The sequence below is a fragment of the Branchiostoma lanceolatum genome, chromosome 12, assembly GCF_035083965.1.
Source record: "Branchiostoma lanceolatum isolate klBraLanc5 chromosome 12, klBraLanc5.hap2, whole genome shotgun sequence".
Classification (NCBI taxonomy): Eukaryota; Metazoa; Chordata; class Leptocardii; order Amphioxiformes; family Branchiostomatidae; genus Branchiostoma; species Branchiostoma lanceolatum.
Genome location: NC_089733.1, coordinates 10960123 through 10983158, shown reverse-complemented (window position 1 = coordinate 10983158; position 23036 = coordinate 10960123). Strand labels below are relative to the sequence as shown.

Sequence of the window (23036 nt, the reverse complement as noted above, 5' to 3'; positions counted from 1 at the left end):
ACCAGACTTGTTAGATTGGCATTTACTAAAGGTTTTGTCTTAGAAAAAAAGCCTTCGGCATGCGGAAAATGGCATAATGATCAAGGATATGGATCCGTTCTTGATTTTGACGCCGCACAATCGTCATGTTGATTAGGAGATTCCAATGTAAACCTTTTCCCCCTATACGGATCAACGTAGGCTTGCCGAAGAGATTATACTTTATCTGAGCAAATATCAGATTTTACCGAGATCGATTTCTGTCTTGCACTTGCCGCCCAAGACGGTCATTTTATGCAGTAATGAACAACTCCCTTTAATCACCTGCAAAAACTCGCACGCCGACGAGAAACACGCCCCTGTAGATCCCAGCCTGATATTTTCGAATTTTACAAGCATCGATACTAGCATTGTAATTTTGTATCGGTTCCATTTAAATACAGTTTTGACAGAAATAGAATACTAGTAACGTTACTAATACTAGTAGTAGCAGATCGACCAAAGTTGTATTTTCGAATCTCAGGGTTTTAAGGCTTGCGCGTGCCTGTGTCCGTCGGCTGAAACTTCAGTAATTTGACACAAGGCGCCGGCGGGTCTTCGTAAACACGTGCTGACCATGATCAATAGCGAAGAGTGTGCGTAACATATAAATACGTGATAAAGATAAGTAGTAATAAAGAGTATCGATAAAACAGGAATGGTATTGTACTCTATGCCTAGTTGATTTAGAAAAGTAAACAACAATCTTTGATATGTAAATACGAATCTCATCCACTGCGACAGTAGAGTCAGTCCCCCCAGCCTGGCTGTTGCCTGGGCTGTTGCTATGGTTGTGAATTGTGATTGGCAGTACACATGTCGGTCCTCTTTTATCAGGTCGGGCGGATGTCTATAATTCAAGTCAACACAGACGTGCAAAATGGCTCTATCATGGACTGTGCGATAGTATAAGAAAGTTAGAAAAGTTCTGATCAAGGATTTTTGACTGCGAAATAAATACAAATGGTGGGAGTTACTAGAGTATATATACATTTGTATTTTTGGATAAGTTATTTACGTTGATGAAGGTCATACGCCATCAGGCCTTATGATTAATTAAGTTAATACGAATACAACAATATAGTGAGTGAATAGACATCAGTAGCTACTTTTCTAAGCTATGATTCAGGTTTCCATCTGCCGGCTTCCGTGGAATTACACTGCTGGTCGTCGAGGGTGCAGCTGGGCGACCAACAAGACCTACCTGTTTCTGTCGGAGCTCTTGGGCCGTCGAGGGTGCAGCTGGGCGACTAACAAGACCTACCTGTTTCCGTCGGAGCTCTTGGGCCGTCGAGGGTGCAGCTGGGCGACCAACAAGACCTACCTGTTTCCGTCGGAGCTCTTGGGCCGTCGAGAGTGCAGCTGGGCGACCAACAAGACCTACCTGTTTCCGTCGGAGCTCTTGGGCCGTCGAGGGTGCAGCTGGGTGACCAACAAGACCTACCTGTTTCCGTCGGAGCTCTTGTGGGCCGTTCATGGTCATCGGATCGACTCAACCATACCACAGGGAATACATTCGGCGTTTCGACGATTTTAAACGTCTTGATTTGACATCAAGTACAGATAGAAGGCAATGATTGCTGAAACATTTATCATCATTTCTTGATTTCAAAATGTTGATATGAAACAGACACAAAACACAAATGTTGTTTCCCTTTCAAAGTTTCGTTACATATCTGTTCAAAATTGTGTTGGCGCGTGTACTTAGCGTAACTAACATTAAACTTCTACTATGTAAACTTTGTAACATGTTTGACAACTGTTATGGGTCGTTGAAGGATGTTTCCTCTTCTACCTCCTTCACTTGTGCTTGGGCTGTTTGTCAACAACACAATGCCATGTACATACTACGTCACAACATTATGAACATATACACGGAAGGTAAGTTTATACCAGGATCATCGATCATCATTCGGCAGCTACTGTTCCAGGAGTGAGACAAGTTTGCGACTGGTGAGACAACAGCCAAGACGCTGCTAGAGGTATGCTCCAAAATCTTTGGACCCTCCGGGTACTAGCTCTACCAAGTTTATAATCTCCTTGGTTCAACATTGCAGTTATGACTAATTGCTCGTTTTTGGTAAGTTACTACAGAAGTAACATTAGATTTTAGTCGTGATTAGTTTGGTTTGGAAATTGCGACAGACAGTAGGTTACTTAATCGTATGTTAGTAATAATTCAAAGAACATGAACGTGTTAATAGTGAAAAGCTGTTAGTTAGATGTTTTAGAAATAGTTCCGTTTATAATAAACAGTCAAGGGTTGCGGTGGACAAAGTACCGACTTGTATGCATGTAAGAAATAACTCAAAAACCATGAAAAAAAGACAATTACACACAAAATAACTGGTAAAATAGTTCGGCGATGGTCCAATTCGGCGAATAGTATCACACAGTTTAAAGCGTGCCTCCAAACTTCCGGGGAAATTTTATCTGAAAAAGAAAACAAGAACTAAAAATTAAAGCATTTCAATACAGTACGGGATTCATGCTACAATATTACCACATATGCCCAGTCAGATCGCGTGGATCATTTACACCCGCACCAAGATATATTTCGATTTCCCAGAAACTGTTTATGACAGATAGAATAAACAACGAAAAAATAATTACATCTCACAGGGCAGAGAAGAAAAAAACGTTCAAAATGCTATTACAATCAGCGCGGTCGGCTTCTTTGAAAACATGCCGTCAAAGAAACCGCGCCTCGCCGCCCATGTGTCAATCAAACTGAGTCGCGCACGTATCCACCGGGGGTCTGGACCAGACCAGTTCAAATTACAAATTCGGGAGGTTCAATTTTTGCTACAAATTATCCCACTGGTATCTGCACAAGTTACATCCTCAATACACGCGCAAAACGACCATCACATCTATCTATTTCTAACCGCAACAATGCAGATCTCATGTTTGCACTAAAAATCCTTAAAGTTCGACAACATGACAAAGGAACATGCCTCGTGCCATGGTGTTTGCGCGCCGTTCGTCAAACTTTAGGAACCTCCAAATTTGCATAAACAGGTCACGTTCCAGTTTTCAATGCGGAAGCGGGTTCCCACGATAGCGGTGCGGAGCTTCAAGCTCGAACACAGCTCGAAGTCCTCGAAGGCAGATAACTGCAGGTCGACGCTTGTCAAATAGACATGCCTCTCCCGTGCCGTGTGCCTTGTGTACCTGGTAGTGGGACCCCCAGGACTTTGCACGACTACAGGAGCCGCACGGGTCATAATTTCCCTGACGATCGTTCCGATAGCGTTTTGTGACTCTTTGTTCGGAGCTCGAAATGTTATTGTTATGCTAAGATAGTTTATCTTTGCCGGAAGATTAACAGACAAACACAAATCATTCTATTTACAGTAGCGTCTATCATGATTAAGTACACTCTTCATTATGAGTACAAGTACATAATACCACTGCCATGTGATGCCATTTTCTTTGGGTGGCCCTGACGCTAGCCGCGGCAGCGAGGCTCGCATCATCGGACACAGCATAATTTGCGGTGTTAATGCCTTTTTTTATGATATTGAAAAATACATATTGCTGGAATAAAGTCACTAGTGTTTATTTCTTCTGTTATTTTTACGGTATGTGCTGCAGAGTCGGCTGTCTCTATTATAAAGTGTTGCAAATTTGCTCTAGAGTCGGCTCGTGAAAATTGTTGCAAAATCTACCAGAAACAACGGCAAAGTGGCGCCGGTGCGTTCCAAACTGAAGGTCTCACACTGCAGATCGGGCTGCGGGACAGACCAGCGGCCCGCGGGGATACACGCAAAACCACGCGGAGAGACACGCAAAACCACGAAGGGAGACACGCAAAAACACGCGGGGAGACACGCAAAAACACGCGGGGAGACACGCAAAAACACGCGGGGAGACACGCAAAAACACGCGGGGAGACACGCGGGTTTTGATGCATAACCCGAAAGCCCCACTGTATCTTAACACGCACGTTTTAATAAACAAGAAGGCTAATTTTTTGGAAAATAAACATGCCTTGCAACGATTAAGGTGTATCTATGGTATATCTTTTTATTGATAAATTGATATTTGATACAATGTTACACTATAATACGTTCTGTTTCTAACCTCTTTATTTTTTCTTGAAATAAGGTGAATGCAGAGTTGTTGAACCTACAAGCACGACAAAACAATGTCTGGACGCTGAGATGACAATGACCTTCATCCTTGATCCTTGATACGGCCGTATCTGTCCTGCCCTGTCCAGAAAGTGGCCACGATCGGTGTATATTTCACAGTGTGCTGATTACACGGAACATAACGTAAACGGACAGTGAACAGGCCTAGGGTTCCTTGTTTTATCTAATACATAGAAGAAATCTTTATTGACACGACAAAAGTACAGCGACTTTCGTATGGTCTTCTACAACTATACATGCAAAACAAGAAACAATGGTATACAAAATGATTAACCTCAGTACATGTATATGGATACTTCACTACTAGGGGGGGGGGGGGGGTTGGGTCGAACGCAGAGTTGATGTATGTAAGTCTGCTTACACTTTCATGTCCATTTCATACCAGTCTCAGGCACGAGTGCCATGTTTATTATCAGCTTCTGCCAGAAGGTGATAATAAACATGGCACTCGTGCCTGAAACGGACGTGTCTGTCTGTGCGTGCGTGCGTGCGTGCAACTTTGCTGTGATGGAGATATAATCCGTCGTGTTGGTTGACAGATGGTTCAGGCGCCGGTGACAACATTCCCATGTCTTCAAATTACACGGGTAATCATTTACAGGGGCAAAGAGTAGACCGTTGTATACTGCCAGTCTGTACCTTACCTGGCATGTGGTAACTTGGCGCCACTATAATCCCAAGTACGTAGAAACCTGATCCCAACCCTGTGCGTTTATTTCATAACAGCTTGTGGGCCGGTTGAACGAATAAACAAAAAAGATGGGAGACTTTCGTCAGAAGTAGACCAGAATGACAATGAGAGACGTACGTCAGAAGTTGACAAAATTGACGATATCTTTCTAGCATGTACCATGTATACATATATGTTTCTATAAAACGTTTTGACAGTCCGACGTATCCACGTTATCATAAGTAGCGCAGGCATTAAAAGCCTGGAGTTTTCGTTCAGAAGTCAAAGTCAAATTAAACCAAACAGGAAAGATATTTGCTGTGATAATCACTAACAATATTGCAAAGACCGCAAGGGAAGATTGTGCCCCGATTTCTTTTCAGCAAACTGCTGGAGACTCATACGGTATTTGTGTACGGCAAATTACGAAATTGCTCCATGCAACAGATGAGAACACACAGAGCGCAAAGGTGTGTTAGGCCATGTGAGACCTGGGTCACAGTGTCAGCTAACTGCCAGGGGGGTAGGGAGGGTTCATTATTTGATTCACATAAGGACATTGTTATCTTACAGCCGCACAAGAACAAAAGAATCAAACTGAATCAAATCTTTAAAGACTAACAGGCACAAATTCAAGCAATCGTTACAATGAAATGGAAAGTCAAGTTTATAAACAGTTGGGAAACTGGGAATCAGAATCACATTTTTTATATTTTTGAAAAAAACACACATAATGCTCTCAACTCAAACAGTTCCAGTACTACAATGAAAAGGAAAGGAACATTTTAGTAACTCACAGTTAAAAAATCCCAGTTTAAAATCTGTATGTAATATTTTGAGACCACGGGCATGAATTGTAAAAGAGAAACTTCGTGGTAGTGGCCAGGTTCTGAAAACAGATAGGACATGTACGAAGCTTGTTTACAGGTCATTCTGCTTCAATATAATACTTTTTATCTTTTTTATAATACTAGTATGATGTGCTGAAAACAATATCTTTGATTCATATTGATAGAAAGAGGATCTTCGGGGATGTGGCCATGTTCTAAAACAGTTAGGCCATGGCTGAGGCCTTTCTATGCGAAAATAGTGAAGCTCCCCCACTCGGTGTCTAGAAAGCCCCTTGTGGGAGAAGCTTCCCTATTTTCTCATAGAAAGGCCTCAGCCATGGCCTAACTATTACAAAGCATACAGGTTTGCGGGTCTGCGTTATAATGCTGGATATTGGCGCAGACGTTATAGAGGAACTTCTTGCTTCGTAACTGGGATTGATTTCAGTTCAGTGACAAGAAGGCGGGGCCTCGCCCAGGCTTTCTGGCGTGGTGACCGGGGGGTGACCTGGTGCACATCCTGGGACAGCTGTCCTGGGACGTCCCCGGCGGACGTACTAATTGGAACAACATACGGCCTGCAGTTCACAGCGCCCTGCCTGGGTTAAACTTTGCTACAAAAAAAGCTGTTGTTTCAAAGCAGACGGTAAACATGAACCGGAAGTATCAGTAATTTTTAGTCTGTCAGCCATGTGGTACATACGCCGGTCCGCGTTCAGAGGCAACTGAAACAGCGCCCTCCAGTGAAGCAAGCTTGAAGAACATGGTCACGTGAAGTACGATGGCGATCGGCGACGTCTGTGACTTCGCTAAATGCAGTTTTCGAGAGTTCCTTTGGATAACATAAACAAAGGGCGATAGAATCATGAGATGGGAACAACAGGTTCGTTTTCAGACGATGAAGCAATTCATGTAAACTTCGTAGGAATCAAGAAGAGGGGACGCAAATCGCGGTTTCGAATGACGATCGGCGTGTGCTGTGACGCGCCCAGAGTAACGGGTGTGCTTTGGAAACGTTCCGCTAGGGGGCGCGGCTGCACTGGGGCCTCAATTTGTGGGGATATGGATGGGGGTTTCTGAGTTTCTGAGTTTTTGGGTTGCTAGCCTGACGTGGTAGACAGGCCAGGTAGACAGGCCAGCTAGCCAGGCCAGGTAGACAGCCCAGCTTTTTCCGCAAACCCCTCTTTTGCCAGGCCCATCGCCTGTGTATATCAATCAATGGCCCTGGCGTATCAGTCTGCGATCCTTTTTGCTGTGTCTGCGATGGCCAGCCTTCACCAGCCAATCACGTCGTCACCTATGGTCAGGAGGCAATGTGATTGGCTGGCAACTGTCCCTCCAAAAACAGGAGGGGGGTGTGTCTGATTGACTGGCTGGTGCTATCGCAGCGAAGACGGATCGCAGGCTGCAATACCAGGGTTTGCCTGTCAACGCTCTGCACTAGATTCATAAAGGAACTGGCTACCTATTACGTTAAATTCGTCAGACTGGCTTCGCTTTGTTATATTCAGGTGTAATTACGTTTTGTGCAGAATGCATTGATTACATCGATTAATTTTCTAGCAGTCCGCCTTTGAATTACATGGAACTAAAATAGCTTATGGCAATTATGCACTCAAAAAAGAAACGTTTTTCAGACACATAAACACAAAAGCTCATTTAGCCCATTGTTCTGTACTGTTTTCTCAGACATCATAGGTAGAACCTTGAGGTCATCGACCCGCAGGTCAGTGACCCTCATCCGCAAGTACCATGGTTACATCATCATGTGGGCGGCAGTGTTCACCTTCTGGTATCATCCAATGGAAAACACGCTAGGTCACGTGATGGGGTTTGTGAACACGTGGATCTTCATGCTTCAGGGCGGACTGGTCTACACGGACATGCATCTCAACAAGTGAGTCGTCCTATCCTTACACCTATGGTTTGTAGGGGCAGTGAGTTGTTACAACTGTGTCTAGGGCAGTATATTGGATAGGCAGAGCCCACCCCTCTCCATTTTCACACCTGGGTGGAGTGAGGAAAATCCTGTAAAGCTGTTCCCCCTTGAAACTTCATTTGGAACTGCAGTTGTACCTTTTGTACAGTGTTCAGAGAGCTGTGGAAATAGGTGACAAATGTTGGTGATAAATGTCTGGCAGCTTGAACTGCAGAACTGTTCCGTCTTGATTTCTTTTATAGCTCACGCTGCCCCAGCCTAGTAAACCTATTAATTTGAGAAATTATAAACACATTTCCGTGTCTTCGCTGATGATTTGTAAGCTGGCAAACCAGATAATTTGAGAAGTTGCAAATGATGTTTCGTGATTCCAGATACTGGCGCTTTATGCTGGAGACCTGGGTGGCCCTGCACGGGGCCATCGTGGCCTACCAGACCGGAGGGCCAACAGGGTACTGGCCCATGTTCACCTTTGGTTTCAGCGCCCTCGTGGTGTTCACTCAGGTACTGCACCCCTATCTGTCCCACACTTCAAAACTTACGTTTTGCTATATACAAACAACGGGAGAGTATCCTTTAAATTTGCTTTTCTAGCCTTTTGCATTTGTTATGTTAACTATGTTGGTACACATCTATCTTGAAATATTATTTTCACTCCTCTACCAGGGCCAACACTGTTAGATTTATAAAACTTTTAAATCAGAAAAATAGCAGTTTCTCTTCTGGAATATGTGTCCAGTGTAACAAAATTGAAAGGCAAAGATTCTAAGCATCTGACAGTTTCTAAAATCATATCCAGTTGCTTGAGTAAATGCTACTTGTCGTTAAAATTCTACAAATTTTCTTTCCTTCTGTTGTTTCCTTTTTTATTTTTCTAACCATGTTTGTCCGATTCTATTGTTCAGTTGTTCACACTGCCATTCTGGAAGCGACTCCCAACATGGACACGTTCCATCCCTGCCCTGGCCTATCTCGCCATGACCCTCTACACCTACAGCGGACTGCCCGATAAAAATGGACAGCTATGGACCAGGCTGTGGGAACCCATCGTCATTCCTTTCAACCAGTACTTCTTTGCACTGGCCATATGTGGCCTTGTGACACTATGCCTTAACATTGAGACCAAATTTAATGCATCTTTCATACACAAGAAATTGGGGAAACTTGAGTATGTTGCTTGCCTCTTTGGCTTTCTGCTGATATACCTTGCTCAGATTGTTATTTCCTGGGCCTACCAGTACTATGATGTACAGCTAGAGGGGAATCCAATGGTATGTTTTGTAGGTATCTTTACCCCCAGCGTCATTGTTGCGAGCTTCTTTGTCAAGCGTTTGGTTGAAGCCAAGGTTTGAGCCTGTCACACATAGCCATCCATGGCCTCCCGACCTTCTCCGGACCATGGTTGGGGATTAGTGGTGAGCCAGGTTATCAGTGGTTGGTCAGCGAGGTTGCCTCATAGATTTTAAAAGTCGACTGCATCAGCTGACTATACATTTTGAAAAAGCAAAGTTGGGCAAGTCATATTTTGCTTAGATTTGATCAGAGAAGCGAACTGGAGTTAGAATAGGATGGACTCCAGGCTACTCCGAACCCAGGGCCAACCTTGGTTCGGGAGTGATTGGGAGCAAACTTATGGGAAGGGCCTGAATGAGTGACAGGGGTTTTAGACTAAATTAGAGTCAATTTGCACTGAGTTTTTTCAGCATCCCGAATTCGCACATTATAGAATCCTATAAGGAACAAATTTGGCAAAAAGGGTCTTAAAACACAATGTGAAATTGAATGTTTTGTTCTTTATCCACTATGCCTTTCTTGTAACTCTATTTATGTCCATGACCAAAGAAAACATGGAAGCAAATGGCTTAAAAGCAAATGCTAGCAACCACCTCTACATAGGGCCCACCTGCTGGTCCCCTGTATTTTCCCCACTGACTCACACATACATGTAGAATCCTCTCTATAGTGACCACCTGTCTACTGTGACCATTTTCTTCAAGTCCGTTGACTCGTCACTGTAGAAATGTCCAACTGTTTAGTTTACAACCAATTCATCAGCCTACTATGCAAATTGATCTGAAACATCAAGCAAAACTGCTAAAGCTGACAGAAAATACATGTAATATTTAACTGTTTTATTACACAAGATTGAATAGGATATATTTTCAAATGCATCCATGTAGCAACAATGTAAGGCCTAGGAAAAAATGCAGTGTTTCCAGTTACTTAACTGACTATAGCAAAAACCTGTTGACCCTAGCCTTTTTTGTGGAGGGTCAATTACTGGCAAGGCACATAAATTTTTGATTAGAGTGATGAAAACGCTTAAAAATCCTTTGGCCAATATGTTCACCTCATTTCTGGTACAGTAGAAAACTATTGCTTGTACAATTCATCATTCAATAAAATATGATGTTGAAAATCTCAGTGTCTTGATGCATTTCAGTATTACATTGTACATAGTAAAACAGTATTTGTTGGATCACTTGGGCCGAAATCAACAACAATTTTCTTCAGTGCAGTAAGCAGAAACACAACATTAATTTTCCAAGGCCTTACACAAATATTTCTAGAGTAACAAACCTGTGACATCTACACTTCATCAAAACCCTCTTTCTTACCGTCTTTAAAGCATTAACACAATAGCTTGATGCATCTTTTAAAAAAAGCTTTAAAACTAAGACACTCTTACTTTTTCAATGTAGGTGAGGCAAATACTAAGATAAGCCATCGAAAAAATTTACAAAAATCAAGAAATCAGTATATACAAGAGCAATGTCTGGATTTTTGATTTGACCTCTAAAAGATATTTCTTCATTTTAAAGCAAAATGTTAAAACTGAAACATGTTATGAGTCACTAAAACAAAAAGCAAAACAGGGTTGATTAAAAGTTAAAGGTGTATTACAACAAGATTATACTTTTATTATCAAATTAGACTGAAGTGATATTTATAAAACACTTTTTACAAGTTTGACAAGTCTAGAAAAACAGCCTATTGGCTAAAAATACTATGTTTACAAAGTTTCAAAAGTTACTCCTGCTGATTTTCTAAAAAATACTTTTAAAAATGCTCTTGAAATATCAAAATAAGACACTTGGATGTTCTCTCGTATAGCACAGAGTTCCAACAAAACTTGAACCTTCAAACAACCAACAAACGGCAACAAAAGTACATCCTTTCACCCCTTCAAGTTGGGGACCTCCATTTTCCTGACGTTGTGGAAGTAGACATGGTTGATCGCCGCCTTGGCCGAGATGCGCTTATTGGGTTCGTACAGCAACATTTGCTGTGGTTGGAGAAAACATTTCTATGTTTGAAAGATTATCATCGGCTTGAATAGTAGCATTTAAGTTCATCTGAGTTGTGGTAAATTACATTGAAGTTGACGTTTGTCGACATGTCCAATAGTTGTTGGGGATATAATATGTTGCACCTGGCTGTAATTTATCTGGAGGATACTCAGAGGGTTACGAGAATAATGTTGCTGTATCAGGTTTTTCTAGAAAAAAATTACAAGGGAGAGCATTACGAGGGAGCGGAGCAACCAAGAGGGGGATGGTCTGGAGGGGGAGTTTCGACAGTGTGGAGTTTTAGAGAAGTTAAAATGGGGCATTCTAAGGGGCAAAATACTGTCAGACAGGTCACAGTTGAAGACTGTGGCCACATGTGACCTAGTAGCATCCCTGGTCAATCAGAATTTTATGCTTGTCAGAAAATCTGCTCCTCACGGCAAAGGGGCGCATAGTCAAGGCATGAGGGTGCTCCGCCCCTGTCGCCTTCTTTAGATGAACCCCTGTGGCGCGGTATAATGCAATTGCTGCCTAGTTCAAATTCAATGTCAAGTTGCTACAGTATTTTTGGGATACAGAAAAATGTTATCTGCTGAACCAGAACACTTTCCTTTCATTGTGAGTCCCCCTTTAAGTATTCTGGTGAAATGGTAGGCTGTTCCATAAATATGTACAAACTAAGATTCCATGGACCAACTTATCAGGGTTTGGTGACAGACGGTGGACCATTTTACAAGCAACAACCTTGCAAAATTGCTAGACAGACAGATCTATGGCAAGATTACTTACAGCAAAGAGTTCTGTCCCCTCTGGTTCCAGGCTGGCAAACAGTTTGGTGAGGTCCTGTCTAGGCCAGCGTGGGAAGGTGGGTTTGTAGTCAGGCAACTGTGATACACCTGGCCACGTCGTCTCATCTGGTGTACCTGAGAGAAACAAAATGAAAAGTCAAAAACTGTTGTGTACATTGATTTAAATTTCTGTCCACACCATTAGTACTTTTTGGAATTTTTTGGGGGGGCGGGATCTTCTTTGTTAAATCCGTCATGATAACCTTACAAAAAGAGTACTTTCATGTCATGAAATTAAGGTTTTGTCCATCCACAGGGACAGATGGTGAAATTCTTGCACATCAAACAATGTACACCAAGGTTATATTGCTTTTCCTTCATACTTAAATTTCTGCACACTAGTGTACAACAGTACCTCTATCCTTTAGCCTCTACAAATGTCTAGGTGCACCCATAGTCCAAAACAAGGTGCACAGCTCCAATTTTGGGTCCACAAAAGTGCACATGCATTGAGTACTTCAAGGCCTGCAGTGTGTATTTTGACCATGTTTCAGCTTATTAAAAAGCTCTTCTACCACTGGATGGGACAAGAAGAATGTATAGTCTAGACGAGAAAGCTGCAAGGGTTGCTGAAAATGCTGCTGCAAAGAAAAAAGGATCTTCCTTGCCGGACAAGCCTCACAGTCACAGTCACAACATCTAATACATGTTAAAACTCACCCTTCAGATCTATCATATCCCGAAGGTTGTCAGAATAGAAGATATGACAAAAGTTAATCAAACAATCATGTTTCTGTCCTCTTTCCATTATAAGATATAGTAATGTTTTACATGTCATTTGAAGAGCATTGTTTGTTTCATATTATGATGTGTATTTCTGCCATGCTTAGTTTGTATTTCTGCCATGTCCCCCTGCGAAGTCGGAGCACCTAGGGATCTCGCGGCTGCCGCAGTCCCCACACTCAGGAGAGTGTGCCTCACCGTGGTGCAGGGGTGAACTCAGGGTAACGCAAAAACATCTGCAATCCCTGAGGCCAATGGGTGCACGTGGAAGCCACTGGGTTAATCTCCCACAGGTGGATAGTCATGTATATGGCAACCGATTACGAAAACCTCAGTGCGAAGGTCTCAACCTGCCAGAGGACTAACTCAGAGCGGGACGAGGCGTGTTGATAGTTTTAGTGACACTTCTGGAGGAGGACAGCCTATGACGTCTCATCGACCGAAGCTCTTGTCCCCCAAATACCGTACTAACATTGCAACATGGAATGTTAGAACTCTTTATCAAGCTGGTAGAATTCATCAAGTAGCTGCAGAGATGAAGAGATTAGATTTAGAAATAGTTGGTTTAAGCGAAACGAGATGGTTAGGAAGTGGCAAGACTACCCTGCAGAGTGGAGAAACCTTCATTTACTCTGGCCTTCCAGAGGACCACCGCCAGAGGGGCGTCTTCCCGTCAAATGACGGCCTTATGTCGCTTTGGACGGCCTGAACTCAGACATAGGCCGTCCTCTTTAAAAAAAAAGACAAACTAAATGCCGAGAAATCGGGAAAAAAATACGAGAGGTTGGCATAATTTCTTTGTTTTTCTTTGTTACTGCGGGCGTGGGGACGCTCTATATCGTTGGACATTCACACTCTTTTGTTTGTTGCTATTGTTAAGCTTGCGAAGAATCGATGTCGGTGCCTTTGGCATATGGTGATCTCATTAAAAACCCGTTTTTCAAGACTCAAGTCTCAATCGAAGAAAGTCATCGAAGAAAACAAGGAAAAACGTAAATAAAACAAGAATTTCGCCCGTGCATTTTAGCCTCTACGTCGTGATTTGCCGCGATTCGCCAGCATTTCTGACCGTATTCCACACAATATATATTTCTTTCAATGTTTTTCCGTGAAAATTCTCCATATGTACCGTAGATAAATCGTAATTTTCGGTATGAATTCACATAAGTCGAGTCGCAACCTGCCCCGTCCCGGGCCGTCCGCCATGTTTTTAAGCTCATTGATATGCAAGGTTCTAAGCGCTGATTGGTCCACGTCATAAAAACCTGTGCTCTGATTGGTTGACGGCAAGATGTCACGTGACCACAGGGCGGGAAAACCCCTTTACACTTCAGGAGTTTCTGCTCAATATAGATCGCATTTTGTGACGATTGAAGCAGTATTATAGCGACCTTCGTAACAAATTGATTTTGAAAAATTAACAAAGTCTTTTCTGATCACAACATTCAGTTACTTTTCCTGGTCAATTTATTTTCGCGGTACGGTCAATTAATATTCGCGGTACGGCCCTCCCAAGTGGACGGCCTCTCAGTCGCGGTCTGGCGGAAACACTGTGTCAAAGGCTAGTGCACGGAGTCTGAAGGAGTGGGAACCTATCTCAGAGAGGATCATCATGGCAAGGTTCACATCCCGCTGTCAAGACACCACAATCATACAAGCTTACGCCCCTACCAACGATGCAAGCGAAGCAGATAAGGAAAGTTTTTACGAACAGTTGCAAGCCACCATGGCCAAACGTAAGAGGAGAGACATCACCATTCTCATGGGGGACATGAACGCCAAAGTGGGATCAGCAGACAGTGGCAATGAGCGAGTGATGGGGAAGCATGGCGTCGGGACCATGAACCAGAACGGAGAGCTCTTTGTCGACTTCTGCTCCTTGAACGACCTGGTAATAGGTGGCACCTTGTTTCCACACAAGGAGAGCCACAAAGTGACCTGGAGATCACCCGATGGATCCTTTGAGAACCAGATAGACCACATTGCGATATCTAGACGGTGGCGTGGAACCTTGCTAGACTGCAGAATAAAGAGAAGTGCGGATGTTGGTTCGGACCACCATCTGGTCCTGGCTACATGCAGGATACGTCTCGCCGCCTGTAGGAAGAAACCACAGAAGACAATTAGGTATGACGTAGACAGGCTGAAAAACCCGGAAACAAAACAGGAGTTTGTACTTACCTTGGCAAACCGCTTTGACGCCCTACGATACGAGTCAGCTGAAGAGGAAGAGGTAGAGGACGATGAAATCGAAACGGAATGGTCTGTCATCAAAGAGGCATACACAAGCACATGCGAGGAGGTTCTGGGAAGGGTTAAGCGAGAGAAGAAGGCTTGGATGAGTCAAGGCACATGGGAGAAGGTGGAGGAAAGACGCAACCTAAAAGCGAACATTGACACCAGCAGAACCAGAAACCAGAAGGCCAACGCTATGAAGCTCTACAACAGAGCAGACCGGGAGGTAAAGAGAAGCTGCAGGAAAGACAAGAGGAAGTGGATCTCGGACAAGGCCACTGAGGCAGAAGAGGCCGCTTCCAAGCAAGACATGAAAACCCTCTACAGAATCACAAAGACACTGAGTGGTAAAAGAAGACAGATCGACAAGCCAGTCCAGGATAAAGACGGTCAACTGCTAACTGTAAAGGAGCAACAAATGGAACGCTGGAGAGAACACTTTGAAGAGATCCTCAACTGCATACCTCCACCTAGGGGTGGATATCGGTTCGACTGGACCGGTTTGGACCGGAAAAACATGCGGTAACCGGTTCAAAAAAACCGAATGTCGTGAACCGGTTTTTTGGACCCGGAAGTCAAAACAAAGTAACATGTAATGCAACAAATATTTTTTCCGAGTCTGAGAGTGCCGCCGCCCGCCCGGCAGCGCTCGTGAGTGCGACTGTGTGAGTCGCACATGGGACCAGTTTTTTTTTAGAATGCGACTAGATTTAAAATCACGGTCGCACGGTGCGACAATCAAAAATTACGATCTGCGCCAGGATAATGGCTGCAGAACTTAGCGGTAAGCTGAAAATATTTAGGTATTCCAACGCTACCGTAGGTGAATTTTCTATCATGTTCCCACACCCGCGGTACAAAAACTATCCGTTCCTAGTGGCAAAGTTACCCATAGAAATAAAGGATATAAGTTTCTCTCTTTTGTGATGTATTTGTTTGATTTGTAAAATGTTTCAAACGCCAGAAATATGCCGATGAAAGTAAAGCGCTAGCCGTGCGCTCTGCGTTCAGGACCGCCGCCATGATGATTGTAGACCGCAGCAGAATGCAAGGCCTGTTTCCTGCGGTCATTTTTCACCTGTTCAAGTGATAATTTTTACGATCAAAAATCGATGAATCAATTCAAGTGGAGTTTTATCCCCAAAGAAATATTACATTTTCCCTTTGTCACCGATATCATTTCAAAACTCATGATCTGCCCGTCATTATGGTGCTACTCATTCTGCTGCGGTCTAGAATCTACAGCCTTGAATTACAAAGCTTTCTCCATGCCGTCGGCCTGTCATTGGATGGCGGCGCCGCGGTCCTGACGCGCGAAGTTTGAACTGTGCGTTTCAAAGGAACCGAACAAACAGATAATTTTTGATCCTATTGAGCAAGAATTTCAAGGATATTAAAGTATTTTGGATTATTTGTAGACAGAGGGTGGGGGTGAAAAAAATGCCTGTAAAAATGTTGAACTTGATGGCAGCAGAAAAGTTTCAAATTATGGAATGTGACTTTATTTGTTTTGGTCATGAAACCAATAGATACATTTTAGAGTTATCTATTTATTTATCATTCAAGGTTATGTGAATCATTACTTGCCTTGTTCCAAGTAAAAAATGCCATTGTGTATTTTTCAACTTGTTGAACTTGAGGCACCGTGGCCCCCTGATTGGGGCCAGCCGGGGAACCTATCGCCAATTTTTCTAAAAATCCCTCATACTAGTATCATTTAGTATGCAGGAAGGTATTGAATAACTTGAATTGCCAATTGTTCTGCAGCATCAATGTAGGCTTTTATCTTTTATGATCTATTCAAATATTTTATTCCCGGTTGTTAATAGGAGTATTATTTGGTATGGCCAAGACTTTTGCTTGTTCTTCCAAATTTTTGTAGTGGTGCTCCTAGATTTTTGCTGGTGCTCCTAACTTTTTTGAGTTAGGAGCACAGTGCTCCTAGGTCTAAAAGTTAGTCTGGAGTGATTTTTTGTTTAGTTGACTTTTTGAGATCTCTGAGCAAAGACGTTTGTTGAAAATGAAAGTGTCTTGTATCTTCTATCTGCCTGTTAGTGCTCTGTGTCTCCTCTCTGTATTGACAAAGAAGGCATCAAAAATAAGGTTAACATTGAAATTGGGTTGATAAAATGTAAGATTATTAAGAGTAAGATATCATCTTGACAGGATCAGGTTTAGGTTCAGGTCCGGACCTGAACCTAAACCTCTGGACCTGAACCTGAACTCGAACCTGATCGAGCCGAACCGGTATCCACCCCTACCTCCACCGGATCCAGCGGAAGTAGAACCTCCAACGGATGTGCTTGATATACGCACCGGACCACCAAGCAAGGCAGAGATCCGTAAGGCCATCGCCTCACTTAAGAATGGCAAAGCGGCAGGAATAGATGGGATCCCCCCGGAGGCCTGGAAAGAGGCAGGCAGTCTGTCAGTTGAAGCCCTTTACCCTCTCCTTATTAGAATATGGCAGGAAGAAAGGATCCCCTTAGATTGGAGGAAAGGTATCCTGGTTAAACTACCCAAGAAAGGAGACCTGACCCAGTGCAAGAACTGGCGTGGCATAATGCTTCTCTCAGTCGCCAGCAAGCTACTATGCAGGATTATTCTTAACCGGACAGCAAAGGCCATGGAATGCAAACTCAGGGACAACCAAGCAGGCTTTCGTCCAAACAGATCCTGTAGTGACCAGATAGCAACTTTAAGAATCATAGTAGAACAATCTGCAGAATTTAATTCACAGCTGTACGCCGTCTTTGTGGATTACGAGAAGGCCTTTGATTCGCTTGACAGGTCCACTCTCTGGAACATCCTGGATCACTATGGAATCCCCACAAAAATCATCAGCATGGTCAAAGTCTTTTACAACAACTTCCAAGCACAAGTATCTCACGGAGGTGATCTCACAGAACCCTTCAACATGACCACCGGAGTGCGACAGGGATGTTTATTAAGCCCGCTACTGTTCATCACTGCACTGGACTGGGTAATGAGGGAAACCACGAAGGAAGGAAGAACAGGAATACAGTGGACACTGACAACTATGTTAGATGACTTAGACTTCGCGGATGATCTCGCCTTGTTGAGCCACAGCATCAGCCAGATGAGGACGAAAACCCAGAAGCTAGAAACAAACTCAAGCCGAGTGGGACTGAAAATAAGCGCGCCCAAAACAAAGGAGATGAGGGTCAAAACAGTAGGGAATGCCAGACCCGTATGCTGCCAAGGAACGGAGCTAGAGTTGGTGAAGGAGTTCACGTACCTGGGAAGTGTAATCAGCAATGATGGAGGGACCACCAAGGACGTAGAGGCACGCATAGGGAAGGCAAAGGCTTCCTTTGCTCAGCTTAAACCCATCTGGAGGGCTAGGAACATCTCGGTACGAACCAAACTGCGGATCCTTGAAGCCAATGTAAAGTCTGTCTTACTGTATGGTTGTGAAACCTGGGGATTGACTCAACTTAACATCAAGAAACTCCAAACCTTCATCAATTCAAGACTGCGTTTCATCCTCGGCATCTGGTGGCCCAAGAAGATAAGCAACGTAGAGCTCCTTGATAGAACAGGTCAGGAACCGGTCGAAGTAACCATAAGAAGAAGGAAGTGGAGGTGGGTTGGCCACACCTTGAGAAAGCCCCCAGCAGCCATTGCAAGAACAGCATTAGAATGGAACCCTCAGGGGAAGAGAAAGAGGGGTAGACCAAGGCTCTCCTGGAGGAGAGGTGTCAGGAAAGACCTTGACAGCGCCAACACCTCATGGCAAGAGGCAAAGAAGACCGCCGGAGACCGGAAGAGGTGGAGACTAACCACTGAGGCCCTATGCTCCCGAAGGGGCGAAGAGGATTAAGTCAAGTAAGTCATTTCTGCCATGTCATCTACAGATGTTGGGGTATTTGACTCACAACACTGGTTAGAAACTCACAATCTCTTATATCATTCCATGTTCAGAACAACCAATGTTTGATGACTAAAAAGTACAGGGAAAAAGACTGATCTATTACACAGAAGATCAATAACTGTCTAGACCGAAAAGATTCCTTTCAATCACTACAGTCTTTAAGACGTCGGAAGAAGAAGACTTACCCAATGTTCTGAAGACTCTGAATAGCTGATCGATCTCTGAGTCTCCCGGAAAGAGCGCTCTTCTTGTGATCTGTTAAACATATCAAAAGAAATCAGTACCAGTGATAAAAAAATTGTCAGCATGGCACACGTTTCAAGAAAAATACAGCATATATGCAACTCTTGGAACAAGGGATCTGACTACAATGCCATAGGTTTGACAATTAGAATGCTTTGTTTTAACTTTTACAAAAAAAGGTTCAAAATTTCTTCAGACTATAAGAATGTAGTGCACAGCTAAAACTTTGTTTCGTATGGTCACAAGACCAAGGTGATTGCTCACTTGAAGACTGCAGCAGATCAGTTAATTTGATACGCTATCCTTTTAGTGTTTCATGTACTGTGTTATCTACCAACGCAAATGAACTTTCACACTAGATCATCAAAATGTTGGCTCTTTGGTATTGTTTTATTTGTATCTTTCCTTCTTTGCATGTTTGCAAAACCAACAGAAATAATTGTTAGAAATCCGAGATAGATTAAAACCTACCATCTCAGCAAAGATGCAGCCGATGCTCCAGACGTCTACAGGTGTGGAGTAGAACTTGGAGCCCAGGAGAATCTCAGGGGCTCGGTACCACAGGGTTACCACCTGGAGTTGGGCAAGAAAAATTCAAACACTGGAGTTTGCAATCACAGCTTGAAACAAAAGCGAAAGTGTTCTTCTTTGTTCTTTTTGAGGCTACCAACTTCAACTTATTGAAGGTTCTGTAGCCTACAAATTACAATGTATATACTGAATACTGTAAGGTTTGATCCACTCACACCGAGAAGAAACCCTATTCTTTTTTATAAGTGTGGTGGGTTCTTTGAAATGCTCAAAGTGTGGCTCTCCTCAAATACAGGACCTCCATTTAACGTCCTATCAGAGGGACATCCCTAACCAAAGCTAGACACTTATTTCCACCTGATTGAAATGAGGAAAGTCGTGTAACGTGCACAAGATCGGTGACAGGATTCAAACCCAGGACCTCTGGGTGTTGGGCCAAATACCCTGCTGTTATGCCACATGACCCCAGTGATCTTTAAACAGTTTAGCTCAAATGAACTCAATGGCCAGTTGAGAGCTAATCCTGACAGAGAAGACAGACGCTACGTACAGCATTTACAGGTTCATTGTACCTGGGAAATTCATCTGGTTCTTTCCGACTAGTATAATGAACAGCGGATCACAGCTTAACATCCCGTCCTAAAAACTGCAACGCTTTCCAGCAGCATGCTGGGTGAGCTACAACAGTCGGGATTCGAACTCACGACTTCTTGGACCACTGGACTACACACTATACTCAAGATCTGTTTCTAATGTTCAAGTCCTGTAAAGTGTGTACTCACCTCATGAGTGTAGGTCCTGACAGGGACTCCGAAAGCTCGAGCCAAACCGAAGTCAGCCAGTTTGATGTTTCCCTCTGCGTCGATGAGCAGGTTCTGTGGCTTCAGGTCCCTGTGTAGGACTCGGTGGGAGTGGCAGTATGCAATACCCTTCAGAATCTGGTGCACGTAGCTCTGATGGGAAAAAAAAACAAGACATCATGTAGGGTGCAGGTTATTTACATTAAGCATGTTAAAGCAACTGACTCCAAACTTGTATTTATTATGGGGCTTGGCAGCAGGGAGAAGGTTAAAAAGCACTAGAAATGTGCAAAACCCAACAATGATTTTTCAGTCAAATATCTAAGTAACAGAGCTCAGAATCTTTTCCAGCATATGAAGATAGTTTGTCTCTCTTCAAACACCTGAGTCAAGTGAGGAAAATGGTGATAAGTGTGTTTTCAAAGGGCACAACATCGGGAATTGCTTGGGATTTGACCCCATAACCTTTAGATTCTTAGTCAACAACCTTAAGAACAGGCCACACTGAGAAACATTGAGTGAGACAATGAGATAAAAATAGGACACCAGAATTAAGAATTTGTCGACTACCTTGACAAGTTCAGCTGGCAGTCCCGAGGGGGGTGCACTGTCCATGTACTTCTTCAGATCCAGGTTTAAGTACTCAAACACCAGGTACAACTTCTTCTCACTGTGCACCACATCAAGTAATCTGTTGGTGAGAAGAAATATGTGTTGAATTCATCATAAAAATCATTCTATTCCTTTTCATTGGGAACTGTTGGTATGAAAGTATAGTATGAAAGAACAAATGATATGTAAAAGTCAAAGTACTGTCATTTTTCTTAGCCTCCTTATGCTTTCATACTGTAGGTCCCAGTTGGAAAAGGGGGCCCCACCTAGTAGTTCACTTTCGGATGTGACCCCTACGTGGCTCCGCGGCTAGCAGGCTATATTTGGGCCCGGCCGGGACCCCAAATCATTTTAACTTGGACTGAAAATCAATGCAGGACCCGGTAAAAGATGCCGTGAGCTAATCGTGCAAGCACCGGGAGAATTAGCAGGGCTCTACGCATCTGTTTTTTTTCCTGATAGCATATCAGTTTTATTGCACTTGGTTTCTATTACACTTGCTGGATGCTGGTAAAAATGAAAGGGTGCAATAAAAACTGTGTGAAATAGAACTGTGATATGCCATTAAAAAAAGCCAGGCTCATAGAGCCTGCTAAGGAGACTTTTTATTTCTGCATTAAAACCAATGTTAAGTAATAACTGAAGAATGTTTGTCTTCCTCATGGTCTCCTTCTTTAGATGTTTCTTGTGTAGTGCTGTTTGCAAATTGGAACTTTGTCTTTTCTTAAGTATATCTCACTCAAAGTACTCACCTGACAATGTTCGGGTGGTTAAGCTCCTTCAGTAGTGAGATCTCTCGGATGGCCGTGCTCGGAACTCCCTCTGACTCACTGCAAATCAGAACATGGTGTTATACATTATCATTGTATCATGTAGTCTTAATGATCAGCAACACCTCTTCTAGTTCGGTTCAGGGTTTGAATCCCGACCTATAGCTAACCAATGGTTCGAACCAGTCAGTATGTACTTACTCAGTTACTGACTCAAAGTACATGTAGGACATATAGGACTGGTTCATTAGTACTTATGCTGTGCCAGTTAACTGGTTTTGCAAGCAAGATTCAATGTCTACAATATCAACATATTGACATTTGTGGGGTCTCCTATACCTCAGCGAAGCCGCATTGTAAAAGCAGCATGCTTCACCTCAATTGAGGATGACAACAAGAAAACAAACAAAACAACTACTTCTCAGTACTAACCTCTCAATAAATAATTTCATACGGTTACCTTCAGCTATTAGCTTCTATATTGTTAATACTGAGTGAAATAATTACTGTCTTCTGTTGTTCTTTCGTTTGAAATTAGTTTTAATGTTTCTGCATAATCACATCTCATCTTTAACTTCTCCTTACAATTTTTTTTGGGTTAAAATATAGCGCTGTATGATCATGGCCTTTGCCCAAAATGATAATAAATATTCCGGTTCCAAACGTCAATTTCGAATAATAAATGACTAAGATGAATAAAATGAAAGTGAATAAAATGAAAATGAAGTCTTTTCTCTTTTTTTTTCTGGAAAAATATTGTAACTCTTCTCCTCCCCACCATATTGAGTAATTTGGAATGGTCCGCCCCCCTCCCCACCCTGTATAGACTACGTGGCTTGTTTACAGACAAATTATTTCCATACAAAATTTTCTCATATTCAAAACCCATGATATACACGTATCTTAGACATATCTAACGTTATCACTATCATAAAGGCTGCGGAGTTTTTTTAACGCCGAAGATATACAAATTGTATCACGAACGCAAATTATAGGAACAGAAATCAAAAACAGACGACACAAATTATATCCGAAAAAAAACAACTTATTTTTCGATGCAAATTTGCACACAATACGAGAAAAGCTCAGTCAGAAAATGCACAATGATTGCACAATAAAACAACTGATCCACCACATGTTATAAACAAGCTCGTAAACGCTTGCAATAAACAACAGAAAAGGGTATAAGCGCTCAAAATTGTTCGGCATACTCACGTATCAAGCCTGATTTTCTTCAGCGCGACCATACGGCCAGTAACTTTGTCTTTGGCCTTGTATACGACCCCGTATGTCCCTTCCCCAATCTTTTCTATCTTCTGGAAGTTATCCATGGCCCAGAAAAGATGTTACAGCATCGAGATGGGCGAATTTTTCCTCAGAATCGGACGATCGTCCTCTCATACAAACAAAGCGTCAGTGAGTGAATGAATCTGGGGACGCCGACATTTTCCCGCGTTTTCTCCAACTGACCTGGG

General features: G+C 43.0%; 2 protein-coding genes across 2 annotated transcripts in view; one reads left to right on the top strand and one right to left on the bottom strand.

Moving 5' to 3' along the window:
• The window catches only part of LOC136445751 (uncharacterized), a 15991-nt gene extending 5958 nt beyond the window's left edge, over positions 1 to 10033 (top strand). Inside the window, exons 7-9 of the mRNA XM_066443887.1 lie at positions 7365 to 7572; positions 7989 to 8118; positions 8520 to 10033. Of these exons, the coding sequence (XP_066299984.1) occupies positions 7365 to 7572; positions 7989 to 8118; positions 8520 to 8966 (785 nt within the window). The 3' untranslated portion in view covers positions 8967 to 10033. The remainder of the gene's footprint in view (positions 1 to 7364; positions 7573 to 7988; positions 8119 to 8519) is intronic.
• LOC136446490 (cyclin-dependent kinase 2-like) lies at positions 9732 to 23036 on the bottom strand. The gene is made up of 8 exons (XM_066444873.1): positions 22777 to 23036; positions 21544 to 21621; positions 20750 to 20870; positions 20162 to 20332; positions 19320 to 19421; positions 18791 to 18860; positions 11694 to 11827; positions 9732 to 10900 (listed from the first exon to the last, which is right to left on the bottom strand). Exons 1-8 carry the CDS (start codon positions 22890 to 22892, stop codon positions 10793 to 10795), a joined length of 900 nt encoding a protein of 299 aa, XP_066300970.1. The 5' UTR covers positions 22893 to 23036; the 3' UTR covers positions 9732 to 10792.